We start from the raw sequence: 11,964 nt of genomic DNA on the forward strand, positions 1-11,964 counted from the left end.
TCTTTCTTTCCTTTTTTTTTTTTTTTTTTTTTTTTTTTTGAAGAGCTCTAACTCTTTATTGTATTATATATAAAAACGTAAAAAACAGCAAAATATTAGAATTTTAAGGACAATTTCTATTTTATGATGCTACTTCTGATTTAGTTTTGCTTCAGACATACTGTACTATAATCACTATAAGTTTTTTTTTCCCTAATATACTTATGATGATCTCCGCAGCACTTTTTCGCATACTCTCCATTAAAGATTTTATCTCCGTCCCCCGCATGAAATTTCAGACTTTGGATAAGGCAGAGAACGGCCTTGCATAGAAAGCGTCGGAAATAGTTACGAAATATTGACCTTTGGCGTGAATTAAGTAATTTTACTAAATCTATCGTGTGATCCCTGGCGAGTTTTTTGGCGGCTAATCGTATCTGAAAATCGAATTTTAATTTTAGATGCGTTTTCCTCACCCGATTAAATCCTACTAAAATTGTAGTCATAAAATCACATAACAAGTTTGATATAATTTAAGTCATTGTGTTTTTGAATTATCGCGTTTACGTGTTTCTGAAAGTACAGACTTACAGACAGTCACCTTTTGCTGGATTTGGTTTAAAATTTAATAGGTTACACTATAGATGTTAAATCTGTATACCGAATTTTATCCATCTAGCTATCTTCCTTTTATAATTATCATGTTAACTTATATTCAAATATTCCGGCAGACAAACTTCCTCTAAATAGATTTCGCTAAGAATTTAACAGAAATCTACAAATTTGGTGTAAAGATTACATATTAAATTTTTTTCCGCCTACCTCAAAGCGCTTTCGAGATATCTTTTCCAGATACAGACGGACGGACGGATAGACAGACATGCAAAAATGTATTTTTCGAAACCAGAGAGGTCTAAAACGTGGATATTCATCATCAGATTGAGTTAGAATATTTTAACTATTACAGTACTTCCTCTATGTTTCGTATACGAGACAGTAAAGATGGTAAATAATTTTTTAAATTGAAAAGTGCGATCTACAAAAAAAAAAAAAAAAAAAAAAAAACCCTCAAATAAATTTTTTTTTTGACAAAGTGGTCGGAAATCGGTGTCTTCAACGCAGTCGGATATCTTAATCCATTTCACTGTACCGGATTTCAAGCAGATATTGACTTGATGAGCTTCTATTTCTCATGGTATTGAGAAAGTATGAACTTATTATTTCATTTGATGCAAGATACGATGATATTCGAAAATGTGCTTTTCTCAAAAACTTTAACTAGAGCTCCACAATTTGTATCATCAGCGAAATAGCTATTAATAATCATTCTAGTATTACAAAATATTGCAAAGTGAATTAGTCTTATTCTCTAAATAAGTTCGAAAATTTCATTTGTTTCTGTCAATTTACTTGTTCTTCCTAGCTCTCTATCGCTAATTATGTATTAAAAAGCTACAGTTTACGAATAGTTCATATGTTAGATAATTATAAACAATTCGTCACTCATAATCACCTTTTATTAGTCACTTTAAAGCGATGAATTATTTTACTGGGCAATCATCTTGGGAAATTAAATCTATCAACTATTTCAAAATTCTGTTTGCACTATTTAATAATTATCAAATGATGAAAGTTTTATTTTATGCCATTTTAAAGTATATTAAAATGTACTAAAATAGTTAATACATTTCTATTCTCCTCTTATATTGTCTTTTTCGATTGCAAAAGTGTTATTATTTTTTTGCTCATAGGTACTCTTTTAAATTGCGAATTCAGATATATTCCAAAATAATCCCACTCAGAGATTAATAATAATTGAGATGTTGTGGGAAAAGCCTCATCTTAAATTTTTTCCCATTGATGTATTTTTTGCGAGAGTGATGAAATGACTTATTCAATTTCTGGCCCCAATTCTTCATCCTTAGCAGATCACAGTGATTGATTTAAAGCTTTGTAATATAAAATATATAATAATAATAATTAAAGCTTTTTAATATAAAATATATTATAATAATAATAATAAATTAAAGATGTGTAATATAATATATATAAATATTAATAAATTAAAGCTTTGTAATATAAAAAACTTTTAATACAATCATATTTTCCCGAGAGAGGTGAATGACAATTCTAAATATCCTTAAGCCTCTGGGGAGGTAAGTATTTACAAATCACTCCTATAGGTTTGAAAATGTATTTAGCCAACAAATAAACCTGCCAAAAGAATAAAAATCTCAGGAATTGGGCACGAAAAAATCTTTGAGACACTTTGCTCGCTTCTATTTTAATTTCATTAGTTGTTTCTTTTTCTCATTAAGATAAATGTTCCAACAGTTGTTTAATGTATGGTGTTACAAAATATATTTTTGTCAGTAAGATTTAAATACATATTTTTATCATCTTTATTTATTGTTGAAACAAAAATGATTTCGAAAACTGAACATTGGGTATATTCTGATCGAACTCATTAGAGAGAATTCGGGTATTCCTTCGACAAATACTCAACAGTTTTATTTTATGCAAGAAAAATGCATATAACTATTAACCGCGTTATAACGATTAACCTTTTGCACTCGGCTGGCTCCTCTCAGGTACCATTTAAGACGGTGCATGATTTTGATATTTCCTTCATTTATTTTTCAAATTTTCTTTGTTAAAAATGCCTAGAGAGTGGTAAGAAGATGTAGAATAATTTTTCGAGGAAATTCAACTTAAAACAATTATATATATTTATTCTTCGGAACAATAAACAAGACCTTTATTAAGTGAATAATTATGCATAAAACTACTTTTCCAAGTGCAAAGATTTAATTTATAATTCCTATTTGTTTAATTCTATAAGAACTATAATATTATTTTTTCTTTAATATAGGAGTTGAAAATTTGGATAGTGGGGTAGGCGTTTATGCACCGGATGCAGAAGCTTACACTTTATTTCGCGACCTTTTCAATCCAATCATCGAAGAGTATCACGTTGGATTTGGACCAAGTGACAAACATCCTCCGAAAGATTTCGGGAACGTGAATACCCTTGTCAATGTTGATCCCAAAGGCGAATTCGTAATTTCAACTAGAGTCAGATGTGGACGCAGCTTAGAAGGATATCCTTTTAATCCTTGTCTGACTGAACAGGTAAGCCATCATTGGCATGAGAATCATCCTTATTAATTTATCACCCTAAATTTTTCACGTGAAATAATCAATCTAGTCTGTCTGAACTTGAAATTAAAGAACATCATCTAAAATCAAATACTCGTGTCGAAATCTCAATTTGAATTTTCATTAATCAACTCATATACATTCGTTGATATGCTTATGCTACCGATTTTACTTTTTTGTAAGCCTTTGTTACATAGATTGAATTAACAACCTTTGTAAATGAATGTATGTTGGTATGGTAAATTGATTTTAAGTGTAACGAAATACTTCGGTATGTATAGTAACATTATTGGATATTGCACTAACCACCCTGATATACTGCTTTTGCCATTTTTTTTGTCGATTTTATATTTCGCTCAAGCATCATCTCAGTCTTTTTGATCAAAATATCCGATTCGGTTCTCATTTGATATCATCATCATTAAAAATTATTTCGTTTTACGTTATCTGAAGGCTGTAAAACAAATAAATGTCTGTGAATGGTCCGTTAAATAAAAAACATGTTTTCATTTAATTTATTATTTAGCGGAACTCAAATGACATTAAATATTTTTATGATCTCATAAACTAAGCTCTTATATTTCATAAACTCTGAAAGTATTTATGTTTTACACTGCCTATTTCATCTAGTTGATAAGAGTATAAACTCCATTCTGTCGATCCGTTCCTCTAAAACCCCACACTCTTTTCTAGTCCTCTAAATTAACAACGGAAGAAACAATTTGCCTGTCTTCAAATTAGCAATAGAATTGTGATGATATTTAACCCACCCTCTCCAAGATTAATGCTACAATACTACTAGCCATTTTTCATGGCTTGCTATCATGCGATTGAAATGAAGTTATATACAAAGTGCGGACTTATTTTTTTGAGCACCACCACTTAATTTCAAAGCTGAGACACCTGGTCCTAAAAATAATAAATTTTAATTAATAAAAATATTAATTTTTAATATATTAATTTTGTAAAAATGTGCAAGTTTTAATTTACATTTATAGTTACGCGGCATCCACATTTGTACAAAAAGCATTTAAGCAGAGGCTCCGTCTGTACTTATAGGAACTTGACTGTAAAAAAGTAATAATGTTAATATTATTCTAATATATTACAAATTATATAAATTTATATCATTGGCGAATAACTATTAAGCGAAGAACTATTATTAACGCTTGCTGTCTTCGAGAGCTGTCATTGTTGAATTCTTCTCTTTTTATTCTCAAGCAGAAGGAAATTTCAAATAAAGTTATATCATTTTCATATTTGAAAAAAATAAATTGATGCAAGTTAAATAAAAAGGAAAATCTTTCGCTAATGATGTTTCATTTTCAACCGTCTTTCTTATGTTATTCACAGAAGAATTTTATGAATGACCAAAGAAATTGAAGGTTTCTTCTGCTATTTACAAAAGAAACCTTTGAAAATTTTCCTAAACGGTTTAACTTAGGTCTCCAGAAAACAAATTCAGTACTTTTTAGTATAACTTGAATAAAAAAAAAAAAAAAACATAAATCATCTTAGGAAGTAATTAGTTCTCATTTTTTAATTAGCGATATGAACTATCTTTTATTGATTAACAATATACTTCATAATAAATATTTACTTCCACTTTGTACTTACTTCTATGGATGTTTCACTCATTGTATTTGTACATTTTATGAGTTGAGACTGTTTTCAGCAATACCGAGAAATGGAGGAAAAAGTCAGTAGCACCCTGTCGGGGATGTCTGGGGAGCTGAAAGGAACTTACTATCCACTCACGGGCATGGACAAGGCGACGCAACAAAAACTCATTGACGATCATTTCTTATTCAAGGAAGGAGATCGGTAAGTTGGGCTTGCATTTTTTAAAACAAAAGCCCTTTAAAAATAAAAAATAAAAATTTATTAGTAAAAAGGACTTAATCTCATTTTGGCAGAATTTTTTAAATAATAAGTTGAAAAATATTAGGTTGAATGGAAAGTGATATAGATTAAAATAGAGACAATTCCGATTACAAAAAATCCAATTGATCCATAAAATTAATTATTGGCTCCTACTTTGAAAAATTATTCTGACTTCCGAAATATTCAACTTATGTACCTCTTCACTATGGAAAGGTGCGTGATATAATTTTGTCTGTAAACAAAATATATGGATCCCCTAAAATATAAAATCGGAAAGAAAAGAAAAAGAATTAAAGATTACAACCTATAACGATGGACTTTTACACACCTTATTAAGTAAGAAAAAATCCTGGATCCAATCTGATAAATACTAGCCAATAATAGAACATTTAGTTGGAAGTTGGGGATGGACGCTATATATATTTTTTACTGTATAATGTGCTATAGACTGGAAGATGATTTTTTTTTCTGAAGATAAATAGTCGCATTAAAAGATAAGATAATAAGGAAAACACATTTTTTTTAAAACTTTAAATCATAAAATTAATGATGATAATGATACAGCAAGATACAGAGTAATAAAATGAAAATATCACGAATTAAAATCCTAAAATTAATAGTTTATTTAATGATATTTTTATTTTACCAACTTTGTATAATTCCGATCTTCTTAAATTATTTACCCAAATAGTACAAAATGATTCTATGTTTCAATTCTTCTAATTATGAGCCCTAATGAATGTTTTTATTGTCTACATAATTTTCAGAGTTCATATTTATTATTATCATTATACATATATATTTTGAATAGCTGTAGCTTGAATAGCTGAGTGACAGATTTGTCCTATCATATAATCTTTTGTTCTATCATATAATCTTTTGTTATGCATTAAAATAAGTTCTGTGAGAATAGACATAGGGAACTCATTTTCTGTCCAGAAAAAAAAATGTATTTAACACCGATATATTTTTGATATTATGAAATGATCACAGGATAAGCTTCGAGAACAATTTTTATCTTGTTTAAAATAACTATTAATGATTTGCATGTTTAATAATAATCTAGCTAATGCATTTAGAATTTTTATTTCTTGATCTAATTTAGGAGGTAAAATTTTCTGTTTTCATTCGAATCAATAGTTTTATAAAAGTATAATTCAAACAGAACTTTTTTAATTGATGATATCTTTCGCTAGTTTTATTTAAAGTAATTATTAGGATACCTTCATAATTCAATAAATAGTGATACTTTTGTATTAGAAGATGTGTCCTCGCTGTCAGGATTACTTTGTTGAATCTGCTTATCTTTGCATTATCTATTAAAAGATTTGCAGCAAACTAAGATATTCTAAGTGAACTAAAACTTACATGAATTGACTACATATTATTATTCGAATATTTGCAATGGGTGATAATTTCTGCCATATTTTCTGTTAACAGTCTTTTTCCAAGCACTGATTTTGTCTTAATTGAGACTAATCGAAAAACTGTTTTCTAGATTTTTGCAGGCTGCTAACGCTTGCCGTTTCTGGCCTACAGGAAGAGGGATTTTCCACAATGATAATAAAACCTTCTTGGTGTGGGTAAATGAGGAAGATCATCTAAGGATTATCTCGATGCAAAAAGGTGGTGACCTCAAGCAAGTTTACTCAAGATTAGTAGACGTAAGCTTTTTTATCTATTTGTTTCTCTATTTTTTTTAGCTTAATGAAGCGATTCATCTTTAGATGAAATGATTGATAAATTTGGATGATGTAAACATCTGAAACGATTATCTTCTTCTAATCTGAAGATATCTCTGCTTGCTTCAGTAAAAAAGATAACAGTTTGATGCATCATTTTTTTTAAAATCTAGAGTAGTCTTTCACACGCTGAAGACGTGTTTACGTTGAGACAACTTATTTTTAGTTGTGTTTACCAGAAAGAGTAAATATTTATTTCAAGTTTGAGCTTAAAAGTTGTTGTTTTTCCCTTAACAAAATTGTACTTATCCAAAGGCATAAATTGTACGCAACTGAAGTTTCCATAAGTTGAAAGTTAAATAATGAATTGGAAATTCTTCTTTTGTTTTGCATATAGATTGATTTTTTAAATATTTTCAATCATAGTTTTGTAAAAGATATAAGTGTGAGATTAACTGCGTCTCTCGATGAAATAATTCGAATTTTAAAATGAAAAAATAAGAGCAATTAATTTTAATATAAAATTTATTTATCAAAATATTTTTCCTATTTTAAGTAAACACTGAAGAAAGCTAATTGTTTTTTAAATTTTGTGTTAATATATTCAAAATTAGTTTAAAAGAAACAAAAATATAAATGATAAAAATATGCATCATTTCACGTTATAGAATTAACATAGTTTTGAACATTAACATATTTAACATGAATTGAAAATTCTTCTTTTCTTTTGCATATAGATTGATTTTTTAAATATTTTCAATCATAGTTTTGTAAAAGAGACAAGTGTGGGATTAATTGTGTCTCTTCGATGAAATAATTCGAATTTAAAAATGAAAAAATAAGAGCAATTAATTTTAAAATAAAATTTCTTTATTAAAATATTGTTCCTATTTTAAGTAAACACTAAAGAAAGCAAATTGTTTTTTTTAAATTTTGTATTAAAATATTGAAAATTAATTTAAAAGAAAAAAAATATAAATGATAAAAATATGCATCATTGCACATTATAGAATTAACATAGTTTTGTTGTGAATTTAAATTTTTTTTCATTGTATGAGCTCATTTAATCTTCATGCAATAATTTACTACATAGTTCTAATTTAATTCCGATATTCCTGCGAATTATTTTGAATGTTACGTATTGTAAAAAAATCAGCTATATTGCAGGCATACGAGAATCCAGTATAAAACCCGACTTCCCAATAATATTTTTAAAAGATATTTCATTTGAGTAGAATTTTTATTCACTGTTTTACATTCTAGGTCATATTTTCTCTTTAAAATATATCATTAAATTGTGTATTAAATAATCAAATTAGCATCACGTCATCTAATTTTATTAAAGATGAAACCCATGGTTGATGAAATGCATTTCTCTGTCTAGTATTAATTATCTGGGATTTTAAAATATCAAGTAACATTAATGGATTTCTTTTAGGCTGTAAATAACATCGAATCCCGACTTCCTTTCTCTCATGATGACAGATTAGGATTTTTGACTTTCTGCCCCACCAATCTGGGAACAACTATTCGAGCCTCTGTTCATATTAAGTTGCCGAAGCTGGCGAAGAATAGAGACCAGCTTGAAGCAATAGCTTCGCGATACAATCTTCAGGTTCGAGGTGAGTATGAAATGGATTTTGCAAACGAATTTAAAACTTTTTAAAAATACTATTAGAACCCGTATGCATTGCCAGCTGTTCAAGAAATAGTACACGATTTGATCTTATATGTTTCCAAAGAAATCAACTTTTTCCCTTTTATGAAATAACTACACTTGAAAGAAATGTGTTATATATCCACAAAATGTAAAAGAAGTTTCTTCCTTTTTATCATACCGTTTCTTGCAACGTAATGCAACTATTCTTGTGCTCGATATGTAACATACGTAACCCTAGTGTTGACTATCAAATTTTTAAAGAATGAAGCTAAAAACATAGATACTTGCGATATTTAGCTATATATATATATATATCTGTTATGCAAAAATACATTTAAGTGTATATATATACACACACACATAAACTTTAATGTATTTTTTAATAACGGATTTATTTATTTTTGCGAAAATGCTAGAAGTTTTTCCCTGAGTGCTTTTATTAAGATATTCTCATAGGGAATTCCTTGATTTGTATCGACGAGGGAAAATTTTATAATAAATAATTATTAATAATATTATTAATTATTATAAATAAATAATAATTAATAATAAGGGACAATTTTAGAATAAAATAATAGGGGCAACTTTAAAATTTAAAAAAATAGGAAATTATATGTATAATATATATATATATATATATATATATATATATATATATATCGGATGTCTCAAACATGACTGATGGACTTTGAAAATACACTTACCACTTACATGATTCAGCATTCGGTGTTCAAAAGTTAAGGAAGTGAGTTTTTTTAGTGAACTCGGCGTGCATCAAAACTCGCTTAACGAAATTTTAATTACAATACTAGGGGAAAATTTCACAATGTTTTGTTTCAAATTTTTTTAAATTGTATTTTCATCTTAGAGGGACATACTTAAATACGGCACTACTGTCCATTAAATAGTATTTTCTATTTTTTAAGGGTTAGGGATCATTTTAAACATCATGGTACGATTATTTTTTAACAATTTTATATATATGGTTCCATTGAAAAAAAAAAGACGTGAATGCATTAAGATTATTTTTAGCATTATAAGAACGAAATAATAAAATTTCAAAGCGTTAACTTAAAATTCCACTTAATTTTACTTTTTTTTACAGGTACTCGAGGAGAGCACACTGAAAGTGAGGGTGGTGTATATGATATTTCCAACAAACGACGCATGGGATTAACAGAATACGATGCTGTGAAAGAGATGCAAGATGGGATCCTTGAATTAATCAAAATGGAAAAAGCTGCTTAAATAAATCTTGGATATTATAGAAATCCACTTAATGATATTTGCTTCTAAGCTTTAAAGCTTACTTTTTAGCACGAAACGCCCTTAAGTTCATATTCCAAATATCCATTCATCTAGAAGAAGCAACCAAGAAACAATAAACAAAGCTGTAAAATTTTATTTCTTAGCTGATTATGATTATCTTTTAATTTGATTAAAATGATAAGTACAAACACGAATTTTGTCATTCTTATTTATGTAATATTAAATAAATGGTATATGGTTTTGATTAATGAACTTTTGTTTTGAAAGTATTTTTTATGTGAATGTTTTGGTACAATACAGCACCATGATTACGGGAGGAGATAAATGGAAACTTTGTTAAGTTTGCAACATAATATTGTCTTGTATGACGTCGAAAGTCAAACTCAAAAAATAGTGAACGAAAAAAGGTAAAGAAAACATTATGTATCTTAATACAGCAAAAGGAAGAAATGCATTATTTGACCGTACACCGAATCGGAAGTAAAAGAATTCCAGCTGAGCCAATATTCAAGAAGAAATCTTAGGCACTTGTCAGCTAGGTGCAGCAAGCAAGTGTTAATGCCTTTCCATCTCATTCTCCTTGGTGTTCTCTTTGTTTTTAATATTATTCCAATTATTATTTTTTTGTTTTGTTTTCATTAAATAACATGATAAAGTAAGAAGAAATACAAGAATCCTATCTACAACCCTAATGGACGTTCAGAATGTATGCTAAAATAGTTTAGCGAGAAAGATTATTCAGTTTTAAAATTAACGTTTTTATTTAATAGAAAATCCATTTAATTTTATATTTTATGAACTCTGTCTAAAATGAAAACCAATTGTACAGCACATGCTTTGAGAGAAAAAAAAAAAAAGAAAAAAAAAACCGAAAACTTCGATTGATAAGGACAAGGTACGGGTTGGAAAATTGAATTCGGGATGGAATTTTGAATAGCTTTTGTAGAATACCTTTTGGATATTCATTCAGTAAAATTTTAAAACTCAGTATCCAGTCAATTCTAAGAAAGCCAAGACAATGACCCTCAAACTTTGAGCATAGCTTATATACTAGTAATCTCCAATCGTTGCTGATTGTCCTGACGGCATATTCGGCAGCGTTTTAGTTTTATATGCGCGAGACCTGGGCTTGTGTTTTTCTTTTCATTTCCTTTCAAAAATATTTCAAGTTAACATTTTACAGATAGTTTTAGTTAATATACTTTTCATTATATATATAAAAATAAACATTTTTTATCCAATCTCTTGAATTATAATTTAATTTTTAAGGCAAAAATAACTATGAATTTACATTTGTTTTTTTAAATGTTCACAATTATTTAAATTAATTTATCAATTTATAAATAGTTTCATTTAATATATTATTCCTTTTTGTATGCAAAAATTAGTGCTTTTACCCTTAATACTCGAATTATAATTTAATTTCTAAAAAAGAAAAATAATTATAAATATAAAAGTGTTTTTTAATTATAAATAAATATTTAAATTAAATTAACAACTTATAGCTAGTTTCAATAAATATGTTACTCTTTTTTTTAATCAAAAATAAATGTTCATTCACCTAAAACTTAAATTTTAATTTAATTTTTCAGCAGAAAAATAATTATATATATAACGTAAAAGGTGATAATATTAATTATAATTACTGACTTCATAAAAAAATTTTACTCAACATTTCTAGAAATTTATTCTACCTTTATTAATTTTCAATGACATAAAAGAACCAAAATGGTATTTATAGTAGATTGGAAGCAAAACACACTTAAATATCTTACACAACTGATAATTAATGATTGTTCACAAAAGCAACATTAAATAGGACATTATTGGAAAACATTAAATAAAACATTATTGGAAAGCGAGTTTTATTTACATTAAAAATATTTGTTTTTCGTCATAAAGTTGGGAAGTTGTACCAAGCACACCTAATAAAAAGTCCTATTTTTAAAATGTTCAGTTTTCAATTTCAAATGATTTGTATATGTTAAATTTTTGAAAAAAGTAAGTCACTCATATGATAGTTGCTGCTTGAAAAGCATTAAAAAGCAGTGTTCGAGAGCGTAACGGGGGATATCGGAAAATATTCTTTCATTATTTCTGAATAATGATGATACAGAAACCATATGAAAACGTAAAACAACACAATTAGAATAATATTTTTTTTCTCCCTGTGAATTCAAATAGAAAGACTTTCTCCCATATTAGTTTGGTTTAAAAAAAAAATGTGGATATCCTAATCTGAAATTTTCACCAGATACATCCTCCTATATAAAACGTACTTAACCAAAAACTACCATTTTGCTTAAATGAAAAAAAAATTGATAATAAAAT

The 11,964-nt window shown here is 27.6% G+C and overlaps 1 protein-coding gene across 2 annotated transcripts in view; it reads left to right on the forward strand.

Annotated features, from left to right (window-relative positions):
* Positions 1 to 9,885, forward strand: part of LOC129959992 (arginine kinase Lit v 2-like) — a 44,620-nt gene extending 34,735 nt beyond the window's left edge. For both annotated transcript variants that reach the window (XM_056072962.1, XM_056072961.1), the window contains exons 3-7: positions 2,852 to 3,111; positions 4,814 to 4,962; positions 6,521 to 6,686; positions 8,143 to 8,326; positions 9,470 to 9,885. In XM_056072962.1, coding sequence (XP_055928937.1) covers positions 2,852 to 3,111; positions 4,814 to 4,962; positions 6,521 to 6,686; positions 8,143 to 8,326; positions 9,470 to 9,612 — 902 coding nt within the window. In that variant the 3' untranslated portion in view covers positions 9,613 to 9,885. The remainder of the gene's footprint in view (positions 1 to 2,851; positions 3,112 to 4,813; positions 4,963 to 6,520; positions 6,687 to 8,142; positions 8,327 to 9,469) is intronic.
* The last annotated feature ends 2,079 nt before the right edge of the window (positions 9,886 to 11,964 follow it).

This window comes from Argiope bruennichi, chromosome X2 (assembly GCF_947563725.1).
Source record: "Argiope bruennichi chromosome X2, qqArgBrue1.1, whole genome shotgun sequence".
NCBI lineage: Eukaryota > Metazoa > Arthropoda > Arachnida > Araneae > Araneidae > Argiope > Argiope bruennichi.